At 37.6% G+C, this 26,914-nt stretch overlaps 3 protein-coding genes and 1 long non-coding RNA gene across 17 annotated transcripts in view; 1 reads left to right on the forward strand and 3 right to left on the reverse strand.

The window, feature by feature from the left end:
* Positions 1–5: 5 nt before the first annotated feature.
* The window catches only part of LOC138190480 (uncharacterized), a 71,517-nt gene continuing 44,608 nt past the window's right edge, over positions 6–26,914 (forward strand). The window contains exon 1 of the long non-coding RNA XR_011176472.1: positions 6–855. This is a non-coding gene — a long non-coding RNA (uncharacterized lncRNA). The remainder of the gene's footprint in view (positions 856–26,914) is intronic.
* On the reverse strand, positions 1,491–8,441 carry LOC124212772 (uncharacterized). Its single transcript, XM_046613192.2, has 11 exons — positions 8,326–8,441; positions 7,486–7,717; positions 7,152–7,278; positions 6,790–7,046; positions 6,560–6,706; positions 6,281–6,469; positions 5,608–5,783; positions 2,668–2,754; positions 2,498–2,575; positions 1,931–2,019; positions 1,491–1,721 (listed from the first exon to the last, which is right to left on the reverse strand). The coding sequence occupies exons 1-11, from the start codon at positions 8,342–8,344 to the stop codon at positions 1,521–1,523; spliced, it is 1,602 nt and encodes a 533-aa protein (XP_046469148.2). The 5' UTR covers positions 8,345–8,441; the 3' UTR covers positions 1,491–1,520.
* Positions 9,300–26,914, reverse strand: part of LOC124212770 (uncharacterized) — a 31,726-nt gene continuing 14,111 nt past the window's right edge. Inside the window, exons 1-3 of one of the 4 annotated variants that reach the window (XM_046613183.2) lie at positions 23,640–23,779; positions 14,224–15,281; positions 9,300–12,879 (exon numbers count right to left, since the gene is read on the reverse strand). In XM_046613183.2, the coding sequence (XP_046469139.1) occupies positions 11,615–12,879; positions 14,224–15,281; positions 23,640–23,779 (2,463 nt within the window). In that variant the 3' untranslated portion in view covers positions 9,300–11,614. Of the gene's footprint in view, positions 12,880–14,223; positions 15,282–19,965; positions 20,143–23,620; positions 23,780–26,914 lie in introns of those variants that run through there. The other 3 variants (XM_046613184.2, XM_046613182.2, XM_046613181.2) reach the window with 3 other exon arrangements.
* Positions 15,143–26,914, reverse strand: part of LOC124212771 (G protein-activated inward rectifier potassium channel 4) — a 53,870-nt gene continuing 42,098 nt past the window's right edge. For 10 of the 11 annotated variants that reach the window (XM_069133741.1, XM_069133740.1, XM_069133739.1 and 7 more), the window contains one exon: positions 15,143–15,281. The gene's annotated coding sequence lies outside the window, so the exon portion shown is untranslated. Of the gene's footprint in view, positions 15,282–23,866; positions 24,001–26,914 lie in introns of those variants that run through there. The other variant, XM_069133742.1, reaches the window with a different exon arrangement.

Below are 26,914 nucleotides of genomic sequence, written 5' to 3' on the forward strand. Positions count from 1 at the left end.
GGCTTAGAAGAGTTGACTTAACTCCCCGAAGGTGGCGCTGAATTCGCTCATTGCCTTGGTGCTTCCACTGTCACTGCTCTCGTATTATTTGGCCCGTGGTCTACGGGAGATCGTCTTTTGTCGTATCGGCACATTCGGCACAGTTCACTCGCTCCCCTCTTCGCCGCGTCACTCGGCCGACAAATCAGCAACGTGACTGACGACGAAGAATAGACAACGTTAGCGAAAACTACCGAGACTTTCTCCAGTAATCCAAATAATCAAACGAATAAGCAGCTAGTCACACGGATGATCGATTCATACGCAATGATTACATCGCAGTTGGCGATCGGAAAGCGTTCATGGCTGCTGTATACATTTCGAACAATAGACCCATCTACTTATGTCTCTGAATCGCTGTCATGAATTAAATATCAAAGGAATTTCCCCTTTGACGTGATTCGTCCAACGTGCGTCAAGGTTAGGTTAGGTTAGGTCAGGTTAAACTGACGGACTTCACGGCGGTAGTACTAAAATATCGCGGCAGGTAACGCCAGATGAAAAGAGTGTGAGAGACTCGATCGGTAACGACGGATTAGTCGGCGTCCGACCGTGCGGGTCAGCGGTAAGATTAAGCGAAATAAGATTAATATAAACGGGAAAATTTAAATGTATTAAGTTGAAAGTAGTGAAAATGTGGCATGTTCCTAGTGATGTCTGTCTGCCTTTTATGTGCGGAGTTTGTGTATCTTCAGTGGAAAATATTGTGTTTGTGAACAAGAGGATGATCACCGCTCACCGATAAGTCGGAGCCCGAAAAAAGCGGCAACGCTCTGACATTCGGAAGAAATAATCATCCCTCGCATCGTTGAAGCGGTAAGTTGAATTACCCTGTCTTATTTACTGAAAAAATAATCAGGAGCGTTAAGACGGATCCCTTGATATTGGATCATTCTAGAATGTTTGTTTTCACCGTTTCGAGAAGATCTGATCAAGTTTTCGGATTAAGAAAATCAATGGTATGAAGTAAGCTGAGTAAGATGTTGATTTCACACGCGTTTAAACGGAATTTGAAAACCTTTCGAATCTTTTGTCTATTTGCTTTTGTGTACTGAGGCATGGTTATCGCTTTTATTCAAAGACAAAATCCGCCGAACAGAACGGGAAATTGGATTTTAACCCAAATTGGCGAAAAAAATTATGATCTGTTGATTAGAAAACGCGACCTGCGACAGAAATTGACAAATGAAACCGTCGTTCAAAACGATTCATTTTCACAATCGTTCCCTAATTGAGTAGATATTCGCTAGGGGCAGATTTTGACAGAATCAGAAAGTCGTTAGAATTTATTATTGGACAATTGACGGACGGTTTACAGTTTCATACAGTTTAACAGCGACTTGGATATATTTATGAATGTGATAAAATAACAGACGCCTCATTGCAGTATCCGTTAACACATTAACAGCATAAATTCGATCTGTTTTTGGGCAGTTCACTCGGGTGTTTTTTTTTTTTTTTACGAATATACATACTTAAAATCAAAAGGTCGGGTGACGAGCTTGTCTGTGAAATAGGCAAAATACTTGAAGCCAGTTGTGTACAGCGAGAAAAGCGAGTAAAATTTCATCCCGTTTTACGTGCAATCCATCGAGGAATAGTCGTACGAAAAAAACGATTACCTCGACCAGAATAACGCACAATTGCATCAGGAGCCACGGCGTGTGAAGCATCGGATATTCCTGCAATGGAAGAACGAACTTTTATCATTTTTTATTTCACCCTTATACCGGACGTTTTCGGTGAAACCCGCCACTCAACGCCAGCAGATAGGCAACCGGAGCTACGTTTTGTAGCGCAACGTGATCGAAATGGCACATCGGTTGCCTATCTGCCGGCGTCGAGTGGCGAGTTTCACGAAAAAGTCGTTGCGATATCAAAATCCACCCACCGTTATCGCTCCAAGCATTATTAGAGTGTAGTGTTCTATTCCGAGGATCGAAGTCATCAGCTTCAAGTCTCTTTCGACGTCGGTTGGAACTGCGGATTGTATTAAATTTGAATTTAATTAAGAAAATCACCTTTTTTAATCGATTGCGACTAAGGAATGATGACCTGATGACAGTTATTTCATTAAGTTTACTCGAACAATGTGGGCATTGGGAATTTTCAATTACATATCAAGAAGACATTAGAAAACTCTAATTTAAGCCAAGGTTTATCAATAATCAGGCTTTCACAACAAAATTTGGTAATTCTGTTTCGTAGAGAAGTTATACGTACCGAAATGATAAAATAAGCTGAAAAGATTGTAAAATTTGAAATCTGAAATTGGATTTGACTTAGTTTCTTTTCAACTAACATATTATGCGTCTGAAAAAGTACGATAAAAATTGGTCTGAAAGTTTGAAAGGTTGAATTTAAAATTTTTGGCAACTAGATTAATTTTAATAGAAAATATATTTTCACCATGAGATTGCAGACCGTTGCAAGATTTATTAGAAACTGATTGGCTCACCGACGTCGCCTCCGCCTCTTTGTCGATTAGCGCATCTAAGTGGAGGTTTTGAGTTCATAATGCGAATAATGTCGAAACCTGTTATCACCTGAATGTAAATCAGAATTGTTTCTTCTCTCTTTAATTTTAACGGAGTTAATTACAGTGGCGTTGGCAATTTTAAAACTCACCGTTCCAATCAGGCCCAAAAGTATGACGTAGGCCGAAGTACCAAGGAAATAGTTGTCGCAAACGTTGCAGGCGATTTTTGCCAGGCGCTGGAATAATAGTTATTTACAACGGAAGGCAAAAAAAAAAATACGCGTCATTAGTACATAAATTCAGCGACTCTTGAAACGGATTCGCAAATTTTTTTAAGTGGGGGTCAAGTGTGCGAAGTAAAAAAATTTCTATCCAAAACACGTGATTGGCAATGTTATATTTTATACAAATCCTGAGACAGCTGCGTTGCATTTTCGCCGATTACGGATTCCCATTATTTCCTTTCTTTCCGCCGTCTCTCGTTGCGTTTATTAAACAAACATCACAGAGCCGAGTAATTATCTAATTCGTATTCGGGGATGTTTTGAACCGGTTTTTTCCTCTCTGCTTTTCTCGCTCTCGCGTATGTTTTGACAGATTATTATTGACAGCCGATAATACCTACTCCAGCAGCTTTTATCACTACTCACTGATTTCTTATTCTTATCAAATAACGAGCTTATTCCACAGAGACTGCATTTCCTCGATCCTCTGCCCATTTTTTTTTTATTCTTCTTTTTTTCCTCAACGGGAGTCTATTTCCTACCCTCTCTCTCTCTCTGTAATGTCTCTTATTATACCGCTGTCTCTTTCAATGGACATTAATTTGCAGGCTAGGAATTTACGCGATGATACACTTGATAATTTTTTCGACTGCATGGATCGTGACAAATACTTCGTAAAATTAGTTACGGAAATAACAGGCTGGGGGAAAATAAGCGAACAATGGAAAAGGAGGTTTTCGTTCATGGCCCTCCGAGTTATCCTCCTCGTCACAATTTGTTTCACCGTAACGTCAGATCTGTAAGAGAAAAGTACGCCAAGTACAAAATGTAACAAGTTTTTTTTTTTTTTCTTTTAACCTTTTCAACGTCAATTTTATATTTCACTTGCTTTTTCTCTCAAGTATATCATTTTATACACGATAAACACAATTAGTTTATTTTCGACATGAAAAAGAGCCTCAATGCAAATTACAGACCTGAAAAGCACTATGAAAACGTTAAACAGACGCTTGAAGGTTGCGCTCCGATTCCAGTAAGTCGTTTGTAGAATTAATTTTAATAAAAATTCATCTCAGAATCAGGAAAAATTCTCGAATTATATTCGGAGTTTTGAATTTAACGTTTCGTAAAAACCACACGTCGAAATATTCCTCAGGAGAAATCGTCCGACTCGAAATCCAGAGCAAACTATTCGGGCGACGTCTTTAAGTCATGCTCAAAAGCCCCCCACTTCCGATTCGCAAAAAACCACGACGAACTTTGCTGGAATCTTCAAGCAGTTTTGCTCGCCACTTCCATTTTGGTGTTGAGTTACAACGGAGCGCGTTACGGGCGATCGGAATACAGCCTCATGGAAAATGGGAAAACAGTCCACGGCTCTGTGCCTCCTAATCGTACCGTAGTTACCCTGAGTCTAGGATATTCTCCACCCTATTCGATACTCTCGGCGATATCAGCTGGAATGCTCCTTTACTCCCTTGTTTCTGTGAGTAATTCAGGTTTGAGCAACTTATTGTTCCATATTCAAGAACGAATGAAATATTAGGAACAGAGGAACAACTGTTTGAAAAATCCCCGGCAATGTTATTGTTTAGGTCAGAGTTTGAACACTAATTGGTTTACTCTGAGTGAATTTCATCCCAAATATTTTTCAAACGCCTCGTAGAGTTCAGGAATAGATTTTTATAGTTTTATGGTCAAAATCATATCTGTAACAAAGAGAAAAAAAAAAAATTTGTAAAATATTTTTTTCCCGTTTTATCGTAACTTTGCCGATGTCTTACGATATTTAAACAATCAATTTTGGCTAGCAAAACTGAGAAAGATTTTACTGCCACCCTTAAACAATACCTAGATATTTTTTTTTTAAATTTTACAACTCATTGTTGAAGCAGAATATCACTTTTTTGGAGCTGGGGTCAATTTCATTCAGTGTTACAGTTATGCGATTCTATTGAAGTGTGACCAATTGGGATTAATCATTTCTTAAACGTTCCTCAAATTATTGATATTGTGTTATTCGAATTTGCTCGGATTCATTTTAATTATACACAGTAAGAATATCGTTTCAACCGTCTTCGCCATCATTGATGTAAATAACATTGTTGGAGATTTTTTAAACGTGGTTTTTACCCTTTTCCTCAATTTTCTATCAATGGTAACGACTTTTTACGTCCCACAAGGATTTCTCATATCTATGTTGATGTTAAAAATTTATTTGCCTGAAAATTGAACAATCAAAACTATCGTGGGTTTAGAAAAAAGCATCCTGGAGTCTTCCTTCTGTGGTTTTGTGCATGGCTGATCTGGTCTGCGACGTCGGTGACGCGATCGTTGCGATTTGGCTGTTTTTTGCAAGTTTGAAGATGGCTACCGCGATATTGTATACCGCTGGAACACTCGTCATAATCCGTACGTTACATTCGGAAAGAAAAAGAAAGAGAGAGAGAGAGAGAGAGAATGGAGCGACGGAGAATACTTAATTGCATAAAAACGATCGATCTTTATTAAATTGATAAATTATATTTCAGTCGGTGAATTTTGGGTATGGTCGGGAGTTCTGCAGCTTTACGAGCACCGTACTTTCAAATGAAAATACTAACGGTGAAATTTCATCGTACACAGTCTATAAATTGTTTTAAAAAATTACGCAGCGTAAAAATTGTTGTCTTCTATTAATTATTACATTTGTGTATAATATACTTATACTTTGTGACACATTTCTTTTTTTTTCTTTTCTTTTTTTTTTTTTTGTACACGTTTAAAATGAATATCATCTAACGAATTTTACACAATGTGGATACATTATTATGTAATATAGAATTTTTCTTCGCGTTCTGATAATTTTTAGAAAAACTTACGCACTTCTAAACACTCGCGAACTGCTCGATGTTGCTGCAAGCATTTTTCTTGAAGTCTTATTCGCTGCATCCTTATTTGTCGAAAGTATCGTAGGGCAGTTTAAATTTTCCATCGATGATGATCCTCCAGTCAGTGAGTCTAAGGGATCCAATATCTTCACTCCCGAACACCGCGAGGATCTGTAAACTCACGATTCAAATGCATTCCTACATTGAAATTTTGCTGTACGTACTAGGGCTGCGCGATTAATCGATGAATCGGTAGCTTCGATTAATCGATTAGTCAACCTTTTCCATTAATCGTTATTCCAATGAATCGAAATCGTCGATTAATCGATTAATCGCACACCCCTAGTACATACAGATTGAAATTGAAAATTATTGCAGGTTAACCCTTTCAGTCAAACATTTTCCAACTCAATACTTAGGCTTGCTAATCACGAATCCGAAGTCGGAATTGAATCATTTCCAAATCCAAGATGGCTTATCCAATATGGCGGATGTGAAATCGAAAAAACTATGAAAATTCGACGATTCTGTCCGAAACTTGTTACTCTAGGACTTCTGGGATTATACAAAGTTATACAAAGATCACTTGAAGTTGTAAATAAAATGTGATAAGCCTACGACGTGGAAATTTTTTAGTTTAAAGGGTTAATATCGTCGTCGATTCTCACTTGGGGCAGAAATTGTTTATCGCCTTTTGCATCACTCTTCGTTGATCCGGGGAGCCTTTTGCCGCTATTTGCCGAATCAGGTAACCGATGAAGGCCTGACAGGGAACGGAAGCAGCCTGAACATCTCCGTTTAGCTCGATTGCAGCGACGCTGTCCTTTGCGGCGCAGGCATTCAAACCGCCATCATCCCTTTCGGATTTACGATTTTTCACATCGTTAGTGGAAACCGGTGTTATCGAATTCGTGACCATTTTGATTTATACGAAAATTTTCACTCACCTGCACAGATATTCTTTCAACGATTCCAAGTTCGGACTAAACTCCGGGTCTAATGCCACACCGGGAAAATTCCACAGCACGTACGCTCTCGCTGCCATTTCAAGCATTTCTTTACTGAGATGATTACAGACATTTGCCAATCTTGATCTGCTCCGTATGAAGAAAATTATAAAATCGGTCAAAAACGGACCGAAGATCGTTCTTCCATTTTATTGTTTCAAAGAAATTACCCGTTGAATAATCGTCCGATTGGCACTTCGATGTTTTTTACGTTAGCCAATGAACTCGTCAATTTTTTCCTCATCTTTTTATCCGATGACGCTCCTTTCGTCACACGAGGTTCGGTCATGTACTGGCTTAAAAGGTTATCCAAGGATGTTGGAATCGCGTGAGAGTTTCTTCCGTCCGTCATTTGACGAAGTTGATTCAATGGTTCGGTTATATTCTTCTCGATCTCTTTCCCGGACAATAAGTTGATCAGGTAAACCTGCGTGTATGATCCGTCATGATTAGCTTCGGTATTTTTAACGATGTGAAAATGATTGTTTGTAAGTTTATTATACTTGGAGAAAATAATTTATTCACGACTTACACTGAGATTTTCGTGGATTCTAGCGGTGTTCTCGATGTAACATAATTCCCTTGTATTCCACGTGCGATTTTCGTGTTTTATGAAATAAACGTTCGGCACTTCGTCGGCTTCGTTGTTTCGGGATATTCTGAATGAGCGGTGAAAAAAAAAAAAAAATATCAATTTTCAAAAGGTTGGGATTTCGACAATACATTTTTTACTATACAAAATTTCTGCTTCAATTTTAAAGGCAGTATTCAATACGTTGATTTTCGACTTGTTTCACAGATATCGATTACCGTAACCGCAGACTTCTTTTTTTCCTCAATTTTCTACCTCCAGATTTCGTTCTTACCGGCATTTTTCGCTCGAAGGAATTGTGAACGTCACCGTGACAATTCCGAAGAGTACAAAAGTCGCTATAACCATAAATCCAGAAACGAATGCTGCAAATACGTGGCCAGGCCATCGGCCCAGATAATTTGCAGCTCCTTTCGTCACTGCCGTTTCACATTCGGGTTGATAAAGTCTCAGGTTTTCCGAATCCAGCGACAAAACGAGAAGCGGTTTTTCCTCCTCGTATCCATCTTGAGTTTCAGATGATAAAATATAATTTTTTTTCTTTGTTTTCCAATTCAATAAAGTTTCGATCATTTTTCGTTCATTAATTTGCACGCGAAATTTTAGTCGCGTTAACACCGACGTATATAACGTGAATCATTGACGAGCCATAATTTATAATGTGGAGCAAAACGATGGCCGATAAGCATGATCGTTTCGTGCCCGTTTCTATTATCGCGAGTTGTTTGCACCTCGTTAACATCTGCAGACGAGCCGCATTTGCGTTTCGAATAAAGCCTCATTGTATCTTGCAATATAAAAGTTACACCGGTGCAAAGGAGGAGCTAACAACTTGTTTACGTTGAGCTGATTTCACACTGTACAACGTATTACGATATTTTTCCCTCTCACTTAATTTCAATGATATTAACGAGTAACTGCGTCTAATTAAATTGTCTAACGCGTTCAAATAATAACGACGCGTTTAACCGAGGATGAAATTTGGTGTGTCAAATTTGAATTTTATTCTTTTCCACACGTCTCGGCAATTTCTTGATCGATGAAAAATATCGTATACACTTTTCAAATAGTTTATCTTTCGTAAACACTAATTACAATTCGCTGAGGTACTTACGTTTCGACTTGTTAATCATGGCGTTGATCACAAAGCGGGTAAAAATGCACCTACACTACCTTTTGTCCGCCGTCAAAGTTGCAGTGCCGCGTCTATAATCTCACTGTCAGCATTTCGCAATGAGAAAGTATATATGCGTTTATACCAATACCTGTCTGTGTATTCATACGAGTACATTTATATATATATATATATATATATATATAAAATATACGTATAGTACATAATGTTTTACCCGTCCGATGGAAGTCGTTGCATGAGTGTATTGCCGTATTTTGAAAAGACTGTTGACCGCCGCAGAAATAGATAATACGATGTATACAATAATTGTTAATTCGTGATAATAACGCGGGGAATTGGCCCGATTTTTCTTATCATTTAAAAAGTCGTACCGATTTCGACCGATCGGATGATTCGAAATTCCATATCTACTCTTCATTCGTTAGTTATGGATAAAATTGTTAGGTTATAACGTATATTTTTTTACTTCCAAAAAACAAGATATTGTAACGATCACAGCTCGAGAAGTTTCGCGCGACTCGTTTTTTCTCGTCCCCGTTTTATTCATATCGTCTTTGTTTTTTCACTGCAATTAAAATACATTCCTCGCTTCAAGGCGGCGTCGATTCAGCTGACTCCTCGTTATACTTTCATACGTATACATTTATTAGATCAGCTGTATCATTGACAACAAAGTAACAAAATTGTCAACGAAAACGAATCGACATATTTTTATTTATACATTTCTAATAGATCCATTTATTTTGTTTCATATCGATTTAAAATTGAATATTTTGGAATCTGTATCGTGCAAAATAGTTGGACTTGAAGTCCGACGGACACGTAATGTGAAGAAATGTAAAAGCCTATCATTCGTTAATCACTGTTATTCGTTCTAATATAAATTCATGTGGGATCTTATTTGGGCCAGATGAAGAGGGAAGAATGAATTGTGAAACAACATTGCTTAGTAGTTGTAGTTTTTCGTATTTTGTTTATTAAAAACAAAAATTTCTGTCGCGCATATTATGGGGCGTTGTCAAAGTTCCGAATTTCAAAAGTTCCGAAGGCGCAGAATTCCGAAATTTTTCGTGACGAAACTTAAAGTAAAGAAAAAAAACTTCGAGGAATCGTCAAAGTTTCGAATGGTCCGAAAACCGACGGCTCAAATTTCCGAAATGCAAGATTGCAAAAAGTAAAGTTCCGAAAAGTAAAGTTACGATAGAGCAAAATTCCGAAAAGCAAAAATTCCAATAGGGCAAGAAACTTGAAACAAAGTTTACTGAAAATTTTATGTACTACAAATTTGGTTCACACCATTCTCAATGTTTCAATAACCATTACCTATATATTTAGCAATAACCGTGTTAAAGAAAGTTTGACGCGCTATAAATAAAAACCTATACATTATACAGAAAAAAGTTTGTAATAAAAGTTATAGGAAATTTTATCATACACAAAATCTGTTGTTACTACATTTTTGTCGGGTGCGGGTAAAAAATCAGAAATACCAAAAATCAGAATGGTCTGCATGAAAACAGTCTCACGATGGCTCATTTTACTCCTTATTCTTTTCGCACTTTCGGAATTTTGTCTTTTCGGTATTTTCTCCTTTCGGAACTTTGCACTTTCGGAACTTTGAGCGTCGGATTTTCGACCATTCGAAAGTTTGATGTTTCGTCAAAGTTTTGTTTCTTTACTTTAAGTTTCGCCACGAAAACATTCGAGATTCTCCGCTTTCGGAACTTTTAGGATAACATATCATATATATATATATAAATATGTATATATATTTGAAATAAATTGATCTTGTCTTCCTCCGTAACGGTAATCGAATTTTTTTTCATTCGTTTTCCATTGTTTTTCCATCTAATATTCATATATATATATTATATGTATACATATATCTATATATGTGGTGTGCATATTTATGCATATAATACGCATTACAGAATTACTACGTTGTAGTAACAATCGATTGTAACATTATGATTTGTTTCTGTCGGGGGAATGACTATTATAAATACATGATACATTATATGTATACAGTATGTAGGATGTATATGTATATTATATACGTATACCCTATATTATACATACTAATTAAAAATTAGGCTATTGTCATATCTTCTGTACGACGTGTTACGTATTTTTATTGTATAAGAATAAATATTGACTAAGTTTCGGGTTGAAAATAATAATATTATTAATATTTTTCCTTTTTTCTTTTTTTTTTCTTTCTTTTCAATTAATATTATTAAACGACCCTTGTCACACGAAAAAATTATACGTTTTCCAAATTCTTCTATTATACACATTATTTACACTCTATTATAGTGCACCGGTTTCGTTTCAACAGTATACAATTAATTTCACATACATACTTACAGTTATAGTACAACTGGTATCGATTCATATTATATCGCGCATACAAATATCGGTGTTTATTATATGTATATCAAATTTTCATACAACCTTTGGAAAACTTGAATTTAATCGTTCTCATTATAAATATCGTGTATATAATATTCGATGATTATATAAGTTCGTGTTCCGTTTTTCCTTCAATATACAGTTCCGAAGGAAGGCGTTTGCGGGCTTGTTGGCCCTTATGCGTATAGATAGTATATTGCACATCGAACATATACATAGATATATAAAAATGATAATAATAATAATAAAAACAACAATAATAATAATAATAATACATACGTATATATAATATACAAGATGACACGATATTTTATACACTCGGGAAAGTTAACCGACCGGCGGTTAATAATTCTCAATTTGTTTATTGTTTATACATCGTTAAAAGATACTTAGATATTTAGTTGATAATTTTCTTTTATACACGATTCCTCGATAACTGGAATATTTAATTAACACACTCATCCTACCATTTCTTGGTAAAAGTTCTTCAAAGTCCTTTTCTAGAATGTCGCGGACGGTCTATGCCCTCTAACTCTGATAGCGATTGTTCGTCGAAAATTAAAAAAAAATAATGAAAGAATAGATTTTCAAGAGAAAAGAAAAACTGACAGAAACTTTAAACACTCACCGGACTGAAGTCGGTAACGTTAATTGTAACGAAATGTTGAAATTAAAATTGTCGTGTCTTTTTTTTTGTTTTTTTTTTTTCTAATTTCCAAGATTTGAATACACTTTGCTTTTTAAAAATAAATCATTTAATTTGAGACGATCCTAAAGTTGCGAAATAATGTTAAAAAAAAAAAACAAAAAAAGGAAAAAAATCGTTCGTTACATCAACGTTACGAACTTCAAACTCTTAAACACTCGTGTAAGATACATTCTGTTTGGCTAAAGTGACGCCGGTCTTACCGGGCAAAACTACGAGCGGAGTGTTAACTTTGGACGAGGAATCGCTGTCGGAAGAGCTGCTCCCACTTCCGGGACGTGACGTGGTAGTTTCGGCGTTCACATCCTGGAGCTGAGCGTGTTCGTAGCTTCTTCTGTTCCTCGCGATAACTGAGCTTGCCGGAAGTTTAAGGTCCCGTCTTACCGCCTCGGGACTTGACAGGACAACCGAACCCTCAACGATGCCCGATTCGGGTGACATTTCGGACGGCGATGACAAGTAGGTTGCCAACGCGACCTGGTGAAGGTTCGGAGGTTCGTTTTTCGGCCCAACCGGTCCCTCGATCTCGATCTCGACCTCCTTTTTCGCACTATCGTCCTTTCTTCGTCTCGATTTCGCGTCCCTCGTCTCCTTGGAACCCTTGACCACCGAAGTATTCCGCTTGGTCGTCGTCGTCGTCGTCAGGAGCTCCTTGCTTCCGGGTTGAAATCGCGAACCGATCAAGTTCTCTCTGCTACCGATGTTCAGGTTCCTCGTGCTGCCGTGCAAACTTTCCGCCTTTTCAAAATTCGGTTGGTTATGGCGTTTTGAACCGCTCAAATTCCTCCGCGAACCGTTCAGAGAACGCTTATCTTCGTCTTGGTTCGAGTGAAGGTTTCTGCTGCTCAGATTCCTCCGCGATCCGTTTAACGATCGCTTCTCAGCTTCGTCCGACGACGGATTGTACCTGACGAAGTGTCGACGACCAGAAATTAGCGGTCTGCTAGCCTCGAGGATCTCGAGGTTCTTCTTACTACCGAATTGTCGCATCGTCAGGAAACTCTCGTCCCTTGAAAGATTATTCGAATCTTCTTCGTACACTATCTCACGACTGTTCTTCAGTATCTCCCTGTTCACGGAGTCCGGTAGTTGGTGAAGATCGTCCTCGTCGATTACCTCAATCGCGTCCAAATCACCCTCTTGGTTCTTGTAATGATGATTTGGTTCCCGGTGCGGATTAGCCGGCTGATGATGATGATGATGATTATGTTGCTGGGACGCTATCGAGTTATCTCTGTAAATACTTCGCCCGATTGCACTGTCCTCTAAACTGTTATCGCTTTTCGTACTTTCCGCGTGTACCAGTCGGTGTCCGGGTGCTCTTATTCCCGTCTGTGCGTTAACGATGTGCCCACCCTGCATATTATTCTCTTGATAATTCTCAATCAAGAGTCCGTCTTCGTCGACGAGGTAACCTGAAAAATTTCTCTCGTATTCCGGAAAAATATTCTCAACAATATCAACTGCGATTTAGACCAGCACCGATTTTTCACTCTTTCCAAAAGACGAATTTCTGTGTTTTTGTTTTTGTCTTTATTTTATTATTATTATTATTTTTATTATTTTTTTACTCAATCACCATAAACCTCGTGCATTCTCGTTAAACTTAGTGTACCATAATATTTGTATATGTATAGTAAATGTAGTACGATCGGACATTGTATACAGCGTATCGAGTAATGAAGTGAGAGAGAGAGAGAGAGAGAAAGAGGAGAGTTAACGGGACTTAAACACCAATAACCAAAAAAAAAGAAAAAAAAAAAAAAGAAAAGAGGACCAAATTGAATCATGCGTACATAAGAAAAGTGAGGAAATTGACCGGATATTATTTGTGTATATCTATACTTAATAGTTTTTCCCAACAAAAAAATATTTATGCATAGACAGTCGGACATTAACGGACGTGCGACGAAAAACAAACTATGACAGTATTCACCTGACACATACATGTATAATTGTTTTGTAATATTCTCCAGGACATTGTTTCCTTCTTTCCGCCATCTGATTAGGACATCGTTTTTCTTCTTCTCAGATTCACATTAAACATTGTACAACGTTACCATTACGATATAAATAGCGATGCGACGGCACAACCAATCAAAGCGATATCGCGTGGAAAATTGTTTCTCGTTTATTAGACGTTGATCCTTTTATCCTCAAGACCGACCAGCGTTCTCCCAATCGATTGAAAAAGTTCGACGTTGACAAAGGGACACAGAGTGTGACACGTACGGGAAACGCTAACGGGTTTGCGACAAAGACATTCATGTGTATATTGATTCCCCGTCCGTTACAACGTGTGCGTGAAGAGATCGTTTTGTGTTTCAATTATCAGGCGGTTCAGTGATCACTGGTATCTCTAGGTGAAGTCTCGGTTGATCCTGGCTTGGCACTAGCCGTGTTCCGGAATTAGGGTCCAGGTGAAAAGCCTGCGTGACGACAGCTGGGGCTGTTCTTGGCTCGCTTGGAACCTTCCGCATACCACCACCGGCATCTGCGATACCAGCGTCAATAACAGTCAGACACCATAAGGATATAACCAATTAAACACCCAGTAAAGCGTAAACACGTTTTAAGCATTGCAGCGATAAGAACAAGCGGGTGGGAGAACACAGAGAGTGAAGATAGTCGGAAGAAGCACCTTGGGGTTAGTTTTTGTAAACGCGCATGTGAGGTTTGGAGACCATCTGGCTGTAGTGGATAGAGTGTTGGTGTTAGTGTCACCGAAGTGTCGTTGGTGTGGATTTTAATCGACTTACCGCCGCCGTGTCGAAGGTCGTCTTGCACCCTGTAGAACTCGGCCAGTTCCCTGCCGGAGCATAACGGAGTGTCGACTTGGACGGTGCTGTTGAACAGTGAGTAGTCGACCTCGTATCCCTGTCGCTCCTTGGAGTAGCTGACCATTGGTTCGAACCTGTGACCCCAGAGTATTTCCTGAGGAAGGTAGGAGGACCTGGCCTGGGTCGTTTGACCGGTGGACTCGATGGTGCCCTCGAGTATGACTACGACCTCGAAGCGTTCGGTCAGCATGTTCTCAGCCGACATGTTGTAGAGTGGCGATTCGGCCTGTATCCTGTGGACGATGGTCATCGGCCATATGAAGAATAGGTCGCTGTCGTTGCCGTCAGCGCCAACGGTGAGCTCCTGCTGATGCTGGGAGAGGAACTCGCCCTCTTTTGTCGTTCGCGAGCGTATTATCTGGGCCCTTATCGTCGCCCCGATTATGTGCGACTTCCTCATGTCGCCGACCCTGAACATCAGGCACAGCTCACCGTCCCTTTGGCAGATAACCGCGTTGCGCGAGAACAGGAGCGTCTGCGTCCTCTGCTTCGGTCTCGTCATCTTTGCGAACACTATGCCGACCATGAACGCTTGGATCATAACACCGGCTATGCTCTGTATACACATTACGAATATGGCCTCGGGACACTCCTCCGACGTTGCTCTGCTACCGTAGCCTATCGTGTGCTGGGTCTCGATTGAGAATAGGAAACAGCTAGTGAACGAGACCACGTTGTATATGCACGGTGTCCACTTGTTCTCCACCTGAACTCCCGGCAGGTGCTTCTCGTCGAAGTCACCGTGAGTGAAAGCTATCAGCCACCATATCACAGCGAAACCTAACCAGGACAGGAGGAAACTCAGTGTGAAACACAACAGCGTCCAACGCCACTGAGTGTCCACCAATGTTGTGAATATGTCCTGAAGGAAACGCAACGATCGTCGCGATATCCTCGATTGTAGCACGTTGCATTCTCCGTTCTTCAACACCGCGCGTCGGCGAATTTTACGCACTGGGCCTGCTCTGTAACGGCTCCTGAAACAAGCGGATATCAACGATCGTGAGTCGTCGACGACCTTTTACATCCCGAACGAGATTGTTTTGCTGAGTAAAATTTTGTAACGAACAGTATTCTATGGTTTTCCAGGGTCATGGAGGACAAAAATTTCAAATTTGATCGAACACGATCAACAGACTCTGTGCAGAGGTTTTTAGGGTCACCGATTGGCTTCGCCGTACTGAATTTTCGAAATCCGATTTCAGATTCGTAATCAGTGACTCCGAAAATTTATAATTTATGTAAAACATGTATACATTTAGCGGGATAACTTTCACGGAAATGAATTATTCCTTCAATTTTCACATTTTCTTTTCAATCAATTTCCTTCTAACAATAACAATCAACATTATGTCGCAATAATTGCTACCGAGTATTGAAAACGTATTAGCATACTGTCAGTAATAGCAAAGAAAATGTTGAAAAGTTCTCAAAACACACAAAAAGTGGATATAAAATAGGTGGTAAGAATATTTACCACTGTATGACTCGAAGGATTAAATTACAACTGGACGCAGTAAAGAATAATTAATATCGCCACAATTAATTTAAGCTTCTCGATCATCAACTCAGAATCTTAACAACGGTTTGTCGAGCAGCCACACGTGATCAATCACTGTAAGTTTCGTGATCCATTGACATTGACTAAAAAAAATAGACAAACAAAATTAAAAAAAAAAAAGAAAACGAGAACAACGAGCATTGACCCAGTTTCAATTGTTTGAGCTTGGTCTAATTCCGACCTCTTCACACGTCTTCGGATCGTGTTAAATTGCCGCAATAATTTTCCATGGACATTAGGTGTTCAAGTATAATCGGTACTAATGTTCAATATATATATATATATATATGTATATGTTATACTTGATCGACCTTGTTCTAACATACTTATGCATCATTTTTATAATATTTGTGTTTTTTTTTTTACGCATATTTCTTATTTCACGTCAATATAAATGATGAATCTATATTGGCACAAGTGTACGTATAGTTATATCAATGTACAAGTTCTGCGTGACGTTATTGTTACCCGTAGTTACATATATTACGTATAATACGTTATATACCGTTGTTACATCGATGGGAGAATTTCATTTCCGTTGTACTGAGTGTTATTTTTATTTTTTTTTTCTTTTCCCGTTAAAATACCCGCCACGTCCACGTTACACATACAATATGTATATTGTACGTACATCAGCTATGTGTCGGATACGCGAATTCGTTCGTTGAAATACATGGGAAAATAGGTAACGATTATCAAAGATAAGATAACCGGGGTGTATAACATCGTTTCAGTCATAGTTTATGATTGTTGTATTATTTCGTCCTTTATGGACTGTAAACGTGTGTAACGTGTGATAAACTGATAAACTCGTCAGCTCGTTTAATTCTACAAAATGATACACGCGCGAAATGTAACGTGTACATGTGTAATATACACGTATGCCAATGTACGAGAAATACACTTTGTGCGACAACGTGACAATCTTTGCAGAGGGAATTTCTTTTTCTTTTTTTTTTCTTTTTCTTATCTCAAACATACTTTGCAAACCTGTCATGTCTTTGTCTTTGGAGACGTTTAGATATTTCGTTATTTTAGTTTTATTTTTATTTTTTTTCTCTCGTTTTGTTTCTATAATATTATTACTTTTATTATTATTCCTCTTTTTAGTTCCACCGCGACGTTTGTAATTGTCAAACGTCATTTTGCAGAGTATCGTAAATTGCGAACGTACGTTGTATTTGGAAACCGATTAGAAAATTCTATCGCAATGATTATTTTCGACTTGTTTTTGCCCCCTCTTTTGACGAGAAGGAATACATTATCTACGTACGTACTGGTGGAAGAACGAAGAACGGGAGAAGCGAACGAGTATGAGGTGAAAATAATTTATAGACAAAAACCACGTCGACTATGTTTTATACGTAATTACATCACACGCGTTAGCTCTGGTGATATGTGTTGAAAAAAAAGCAAAAAAAAAAAAAAGCAAAAAAAAAAAAAAATATACCTATGTTAAGATAATGTACGACTTTGAACGAATTAATTATTCATCGGTAAACTTGTCACGCGAAAACGTGTTATTTACGTTAAAATGAGGATCTCTGAAGTATTTGTCAGCATGTAAATGAACCTACGAGGGTTTCCTTCGCATTTCGCATCGCGAATAATTGCCACATCCGATGTTTTTTCCATTCGGAAAATTTGATGTCGTAGAAACACACAAAGTTCCACCGGTCTTTTTGATAATCGCATTTATGTTATCGGAACTCTCATTCGCGCACAATAAACACAAGGACGATGAAAATTGTTTTTTTATTCCTATATCTCGGGTAAATATTCAGACTCGATTGAAAAATTTGCACGGTTGAGGGACGGGTGAAAATAATAATAATAATATAAACTCATTCCGCGGGTGATGAAACTGGTCGACTGGTCCAGAATTACTAAGCGATGGGTAACGCCTTGCGAAAATTTTTAAAGCCCGTAGCTTTGTTCATTTATTCCATAATAAACAATAATTATCATTCTTATCTCTTGAAATTTAATCGTCTCTTTGTGAATTTTATTACTTTGCCATTTATATACTTATTTTATCTTATAATTTGTATATACAGTCGAAGAAAAAAAAAAACGCGATGCGATCTCTCATTGTCAGTTTTGTATATTCTTCGTTTCGTTAACCCTTTCAGTCGTAATGGTTAGTATTCTTACCACCTATTTTATATCCATTTTTTTTGCATGTTCAGACAACTTTTCAATACATTTCTTTGCGGTTTTGTGGTATTTCTGATAGTATACTAACAGGTTTTTAATACTTCAGACTAATTATTGCGGTATAATGTAAATTTACGAATCTGAAGTCGAAGTCGGAGAAAAAACTCTGTCCACGGGTTTTCGGGGTCGCTGATTACGAATCTGAGATCAGATTTTGAAAACTCAGTACGGTGAATCCAATCAGTGACCCATTTTTATAAAAAGACTTTTTTTTAACTATACTAGAAAAAGATCAATTTCGAATATTTAATCCACCCCAATAACAAAATCCGGTCTTTCGTCCTTTGACGGTCAATCCGATGCCTCTCGACTCGACCTTATCGGCCTAGAAATCGGTAATCTATTACCTTGAAACGATATCTTCAAGTCCGAACTACGTAACCTACTAAAGATTCGACGTAAAGATTGTTCATATACATATTATCCGTATGAATGAAACGGAAGAAAATAATCTACAAATTATTTTCAACCCGTTGATTTACTCACAAAAATTAGAAGGACTGAAGGCTTTGTTTAAACCGACAATAGAAGAAAGAATAGAATTTGACAATGAGACGAAACGAATGCGTTGATAATTCAGTTCAAGGAAATACGTCACCAGATGAGATATCGTCTCGTGATATTTATCGTCGGTGAAATTAATATCCGAACTAATTGTACCATATACGCGAGTTGTTTTTTCTCCAGATAATCATTATTTCTATCGACGATTAAATTTACCTATAAAAAAAATTGGCGATAGTTTTTGCCAAATGATGTTTTTTTTTTTTTTTTTTTGCACGCAAAACGGGAACGCTGAAACTCTATCGCGACGATAATTGTTATCTGTAAAACATCACCGGTTGTGTTTCTAGCGGAAGCAAATCTCGACGGTGTACAAGTTTAACAAAGAGATGAAAAGAGCAGCAAGACTCTATTCTTCTCCCACCGTCTTTCAGCGTCGTTCTGTAATACAAACTCGCGTCTGTAATTTCTACGTCCCTGTATTGTATACGTTATATATATATATATATATAAAACATCTCGTACCTCTGCACGCGTGACTCAAAGTTAGAATGAATTTCAAATCTCCGTTTGTAATAACCACACGTCTAAACGCGGTGTAATAAGTCTGCGACAACTGTACGCATTGTAAGTTTTTTTTTTTTTTTTTTTTTTTTTTTAAACCCACCTTTGCGCTTATCGGGGCTTTTTGTCACGGAGATGTTTCAAGGCTTGCGAGCCACTGTGTCATGCAGGGATCACAATAGTCGGATACCTTGTACGCTAAATTCCTCAAGATAAGAGGTCGCCTCCGTTGTTCAAGGTGGCTAGCAGACCAAAAATCTCAATTCAATCGTCACGCAAGATAAAACTTTACTAAGATTCTTTCGTTTCGGTTTCGTTAGGTATTACCTTAGGCATTCCGAAAAAAAAAAAATAAATAAATAAATAAAGAATAAGAAATATTTTACCAAGATTCAGCGAATTATTCGTATTATGCAAATTACACTTTTACATGTTTTTAAATTAATTAGCAATGCGTATTAGACAACCTGGTGAATGAACGAAGCCTGTAGATTTTATCGTACCTTAATGCGTATGCCGATATTTGCACAGTCGTTAATTAAGTTCGCGCGTGGAACCGGGAGAAAAAGAAATGAGCCGAACAAAGGAAAAAAAAAAATAAGTAAATAAATTAAAATTAAAAATGGAGAAAAATGAAACGTTATCGACGTTGGAGTACAGGTAAAACAATAAAAGGCGGCGATGAGAAAATTTGGCGTTTTATTTTTATTATATTTATATATAGGTAATTCTAGGATTCTTTTCTTCCTGGAACAAGTTTCTCATTTCCTAATTTAAAATTCTATTCGGCGTGAATGAAAAAATTTTTAAAATACCTGCTTCTGAATGACGCATTCGGGCTTTTCGGTACACCAACGATTATCGGTGTTTGAGCCCATCTCGGTATCAAATTTTGTTCGTCACCGCTGTCCGGGGAGTAACATTGCCCGTTCGAATTGCTATTCGGTATTCCGCCGTTTGTGCTCATTATATGCTCGTGCAACAATAAAAAAAGCAAGAAAAAAAAAAAAAACAAGATGAATAAATTCACTTTTCACTGTTACGCGTAATAAGATGTTAAAAAAAAAAAATAAAATAAAAAACACTGCGCGATGACTTAAATCACTGCTAATCTTGAATAATATATTATGTGTATATATATATGTATATAAGTTAGCACCAAGTTTTAATAAAAATCGTAATTTACGAGAAACTAAACACGGTTCTTCTCTCCCAATTTTTCTCGTCACTTCGTTTCTTGTCAACCGCTATTTGATTCCTCGATCATTATACTCGCAGATTTATATAAACATCTCGTTGTCTGTGTGCGTATGTGTGTTTTTTATTAAAATTTTTTCTAAAACTTTTTTTTTTTATCCTCTCCCTCTCTCTCTATCACGACGTCACTTCATCCCAAGACTAGTTCTCGCGATTTTAAAACACGTCATAATCGCGCCTGCTCAATAATTCCAATTCGTGAAGAACTTTGATGTACGAAGCTATATAGCCGGTCGGCTTGCTGTTATTAAGTAACGTTTGATCGACCGACGATCGTCGTCGATCTTTCAGGTACACGCGTCGCTGCTACGTCGACTCGTTACGATATACTGATCACACGTAATATCTTGAAACGTTTTATATACCGTCGCTTCGGTGTTGACTGTCCGACCAATTATCGGCCTCTAAACGACGCGTTTGCACTGGTAATTTGCAAAAACAGAGAGAGAGAGAGAGAGAGAGAGAGAGAGAGAGAGAGAGATGGGAAAAAAGGAAGGAAGGAAGGAAGGAAGGAAGGCAGAGCAAAATGAAAATAAATCACTGCCACTTGCGAGTCTAGCAAATTAGATTAGCGTCGATTCGTATAAATATTAGTCGAATATCGTTATTATTATTACACCTCTGTAATACGTTAAAAGAATAAAGAACGATGTTTTTTTTTTTTTTTTTTTAAATCGAAACAATAATAAAAAGGGATTCAAAAAATTTTTTAAAAACACCGTTCTTCTTGACAAGGAATATGCGTCGAACTCAAGTTTTTGCCTGTATGTTTATACATGTTTGGTATATGTTTTTTTTCGTTTCGTTTGGATAAAAAAAATTTGTAGCAGTTTTACGGATACTCGACGCGGAACGGAAAACGTCGCGGAAATGAGGCGAAGCTTGAATCGTAAGCGCGCGATTCTCAGGTGACGGCTACGCGACTGACGTCTTGCTCTTACCGACGATTACCGTTTTCAATTTCTTATCAGAACTGCGTTCAGCCTCTTACGTGTTACGCGACGCTTGCAACGCCTTATCAGATCATTCGGCTCGCAAACTTGTGACTAACTAAAAAAATTCGCGAGGCTAGTAAGTATGGTTAAATCCATCCACGCGCCTTTCGACGATACCTTGCGGACACCTTTTTGCACAAACCCGACCCACTGGGTATAATCGCTGTAATATCGTCTACATAGACTTGAATTGCGCTGATTGAAGCGAAACTTAGCGCGGTCCACGTCGGCTTCTAATGTTCTATTAATCGTATCGCGTTTACGTCTAGGATTTGTTTTCATCTTTTTTGTTGCATGAATTCTCCTAATTTTTTCCATCTTACTTGTGATTTTGTGATTCTTTGCTTACTCATTATATATATATATATATATATATATATACGTGTAACTCGATATTTTTTATTTATCTTTCCAATGTTTTCCGTCCTTTCTTTCACCGTCTATTCGCGTACAAATTTTTCGCCCTTACGTAAAAGTTATTCACGATTTTTCGGCTCCGCAATTGCGCTTAATAACATCGATATGACGTAGCATTTGTTAATTACAACCGTTGTGCTAATAATTGTTAGGTTTATTAATACGTGGGAGTAACGCGTTGGTTTTATCGCATTACACGCTTAAATTGATAATAATTTATACATTACAGACCAATCTTGGAATTTTTGCGAATCTTGTGTATAAAATAATCATGTCACCAAATGTTACGACTTGTCGTAATTTTCGTTGACACGCGATGCTACGGTTCTTTTATTTTGTATCGTTTCACGCGCGCAGTTAAAAATATCGATACATAAAAAAAAAAAAAAAAAAAATCAAAAAAAAAAAAAAAGACAGCAGTATTAAAAATTGTTTTGTTTCCGTGACCCGTTTCTAGATTATAATTGCATCACTGTAATTAAATGATGAAATTTTATTTCGTACAATTAGCAGGGCGAGCGCAGATTTGTTTTATACGGCGGTTGTAAAAATATACACCGAGCACGTTTGTAAATTATTGCAAATAGATTTAGGCCTTTCATTACGTCATATATGTATATTAATAATTTTTATTCCGATAGTTTTTTGTTTCTTTTTTTTTTCTTTTCTCTTCTTTTTAATCAATTTTGAAAGGTTAAATTCCCCTCAATAATTTAACAACAATGTTTGCGTACAGTGTCTTCCAATATATCGCGTACAACTAATTAATTATCGTCTATCATACAATTGGTTTGTTTTCTCGAACATAAGCGTCGTATATTTTATTATAAATGTCTTCTCTCCTACTCAAGTTATTTCAATATCTGTTCAATTCGGTATCTTTCCCCCATGTATATATATATGCATATTTTGATTAGCGTTTATTTACTCGAGTGCAGTTAATGATGGATCCATTTTGGTATCTGCTGTAGGCGCGTGATGAATAATAATTATGCGTACATATTTTATCAAACTTTTTATGGAAAATTGCATGGGAAGAATCCAATGCGCGGCAGGCAAATAAACATCGAGTCGTATCGAGTTTATACTTCGTATTATTGATTGATTATTCTTTCTGCCACAATTATATTCCAGCTTAAGATGTTTTGGATATAATTTTACTCCCGACGTTTATTTTACCGTAGAATTCACAGATCCGCGTTAATACTTATCAAATTTTATCAGACTCAGAATTTATAATAAAGTAAAAAAACTGCTTTTTCGTAAACCTGATTTGTTCAGTGCAGTTTATGAATATCGTAAATAACAAATCCCATTCGATTTGAAAATACAACGCAATAATTTATGCTGAGCGATCAATTACGAGTAACAAATTATTCAAATTAATAACAATTCACTTATGTGCTTACACATGTACCTATGTGTTATAATACAAATACCATCACAATGACGATATTTTTGAATGAAAGATTTTTTTCACTTCCACGTGCGACAAAACACGTTACAAAATTTATTCGATTTTTATACACATATCTATACATATATTTAATGTACTTTATTTAGTATACCATTTTCGATTCGCTTTTTGTTACATAACGAAGCTGATCAACGAGCGTAGATCAACTCAATCTACTTCTAATTAAAGTTTTAAATTCGGTGATGTACTAAAAAAAAAAAAAAAAAAAAAAAAACATGATCGAATAAAATCGGTCCAACTCTGCGGGTGTGGCGAACGTACGAATGAATGAATACGGATGAGGAATGAATGAATCGTGCGGATAGATCGCGTGTTACGTTCTACCTTCGTTCAATGAACCAACCAGCTCGGACGACTCCTTGGGCGTGTAATCGAGGGTGATTTCCGAAGGCTAGACGGGCTCGATTTCCGGCAAGCATGCAAGCCGAGGATGAGAGGAGTCGGCGAATCGTCGGAGATGCAGGCGAGCGTTTCAGCAGTCATTGGCACTTCCTTCCTCTCCCTCTCCCTCTAAACGCACCTCACCAGCCACTCGAGGAGTCGAGGAGAAGCTTCTGCTTCCGCAGGCTGCCCGAAAATCCTCAACTTTTCTTTCCTTTCCATCATCAATCTTATCACGAGATAGTCGAACATTGGAGTACGACATTCACCGAATCATTTTTATTTTTCGCGATTCAAGCTTCGAAGACGTCGCTTTGAAAATACTGGAATTAAAAACGAGAGCGTCGATATCAATGCTTCGCTTTAACCCTTTGAGTCACACGTTATTGTGTGGAGTCAAATTTTGTAACCGGATAGTATTCTATGGTTTTCCCGGTCTGAAATCTAATTTCAAAAATTCAAGATGGCGGATTCAACGTGATGGACAAAAATTCAAAACTTGATCGAATCCGGTCAAAAAACTATATGCAGGGTTTTTCGGGTCGCTGATTGGATTCTCCGTATTGAATTTTCAAAATCTGGTTTCAGATTCGTAACCACCGACCCCAAAAAACTCATGTACAGAGTTTTTTGACCGGATTCGATCGAATTTGAAATTTTTATCCGCCATATTGGATCCGCCATCTTGAATTTTTTAGATACTATTTCAGAATCGTAATCAGGCATCCCAAAAACTTGTAAATTATGTGAAACGTGTACGTAATGTGTAGAGGGGTAAATTTTTCAAAAATGAATTAGACCTTCAATTTATTTCTATCAATAAAAATTTACATTATATCGCAATAATTAATCTCGAGTATTAAAAAACCTATTAGCGTACTATCGGAAATAGCAAAGAAAATTTTGCAAGTTTCTCTGAATATACAAAAAATGGATATAAAATAGGTGATAAGAATACTTACCACGATGACTCAAAGGGTTAAATCGCATAGAAATTTTTCAAAATCTGGTAATCTCGTAGGATTTACTAAACTTTAATTTTCGTTGAGAACACTATTTTCCACAAATTTAACGAAACAGATTTTTTTCACTTTTTAAACAGTCGATTCTACGTTGTAATTTGCCGATCGTAATCAACGTTGCAAAATGAAATATTCTAACGACGCCGAAATGATGATGAATCAAAAAAAAAAAAAAAGTGCTTTCATCAAATTTGTAAAAAAAAAATAATCTTCCAATTTGAAATATTTCAATTTTTAAATTACATATTCAAACAAAGCATCGATATTCAAGCATTTTCTTCGCAATTCATGCACTCGCTATATTCGTATATTGCAAAAAGTTCCTCCCAGCCAACACGAATCCAATAATTTAATAAAAACTCAACGTGCGATTACCTCGTGATAAAACGAATACCTCAAGTATCGGTAATTGGCTAACCAATTAATTAATTAATTCCTTCACGTTCCGCGCGGATATAACTACGATGATTGTCGATGACACGCCTACTCGAACGGTACGAAAACGCGGCTTGCGACGAATTGCAATTTGAATCTGACAATGAGAGACGACTCGACAGACGCAGTCTTATTTCTTGAACAACGGATCGGTTGCACCGCAGATATTCTACTGGGGTTGGAGAGACGGAATACATCTCTTCTATCCGTCGTCGTGTCGTCGTATATAAAGTTGGGACGGCACGTCTCTACTGGCTTACAGTGTCAGTTCGCCAGTGCCACTGTGACGTCATGCTTACGGCTTCGATAATCAAGCTTCATAATAAGACTAACAAGTTGTTAAGTAATAAATTTGTGCGAGATAATTTTTTCCTAACAGAATGATTGCGTGCGAACAATATCTATATGTATATGTACGCGTGTCGTAGGTAAGCGAGTGTGTTGAATCTGCCTGCTTGCCGGTCTGACAGCTCTTAAATGACCGTGTGTGTGCGGATAATAATACTTAAACCACCGTTCTGTGCAGCCTTGCTGATCGTCGCCCTCACCTCGGTCGATAAACTCGTCCCCTTCCATCCCCCGCCCCGCAAAAAATAAATGAGAGAGAGAGAGAGAGAGAAATAATTTACAACAATTATCCACCACTCGAATTTTATACTCCGCGTCCTGTTGGAACCCTCCTCTTCTCCCACCTTCTAACTTGACTGCCAAATGCCGGACAAATCGGCCAGCGCCGTGCACGCCGAATAATTCTGACCCCACTTTCAAATCCCGGTCGCAGATAAGCCGGCGGTTGTGGTCGGTTAGTTGAGACACTTTTTCGAAAAAGAATTATTTATGTGGTTCAAGGGCGGGGATTGAAGTTCCGAATTTGAAATGTTCCGAAAGCGTCTAATTGGGAAGTATTTGGTGGCGAAAGTTGAAGTAAAAAAGGCAAAGTTTTGAGAAACTACCAAGTTTCGAATGGTCGGGAAATCGATGGGTTAAAGTTTCGAAATGCAAGATTCTGGAGATTCGAGTTACGACGGAGTGAAGCTCCGAAAAGTAAAGTTTCGATAGAGAGAAATTCCGAAAATTCAAATATACTCACACAGCGTAGTTTACTCGACGAGTGGGTGTTGAAAATCAGTGAATTGCCAAGATTACGAACGCAAAAATATCGAAAATCCGAAAAAAAGAAAGATCGAAGTTATTCAAATTCATGTGTAGCTGAAAATGTTCGATCATCCGGAATTTTGATGTTTCAGATTTTTAAATTTATCATTTTTGCCCCTTCGGAACTTTGATGTTTCGTCGGAGTTTGATTTCTTTACTTCAAGTTTCACCGCCAAAAAACTCGAAATTTCAACCTTGCCCAGCTGTGTTCGGTATTTTCAAAGTGTACGGGAATCGTTTTATTAGAGGGTTGAATTTAAACTTGCTGGAAGGGTGCGGAGGTGAAAAAATCTAGAATAGACGATTAGTAGAAGGACCCAAATGTAAAATTTTCAAAGACGCGAAAATCCAATTCACTGAATTACAAAATTGTAGTAAGTTAAAGTATAGAAAATTGAGAATACGAAAAGAGAAAATATAGAACGACAAATTTATAATCTGTATACGATTCTGTATTACCGAGACGTATTTTGACGATTCTACATTTCGGCATTCTATATTCTGAACTTTCTATAGTTTTGGTTCTTCATATTTCGTTTTCCCACATTTTTAATTTCTCTAAATTAAACTTTCGCTTATTTAAACATTCGATGTTCACAGCCCATCTCTTCTTTGATCTTTATAT

The sequence above is a fragment of the Neodiprion pinetum genome, chromosome 2 (assembly GCF_021155775.2).
Source record: "Neodiprion pinetum isolate iyNeoPine1 chromosome 2, iyNeoPine1.2, whole genome shotgun sequence".
Classification (NCBI taxonomy): domain Eukaryota; kingdom Metazoa; phylum Arthropoda; class Insecta; order Hymenoptera; family Diprionidae; genus Neodiprion; species Neodiprion pinetum.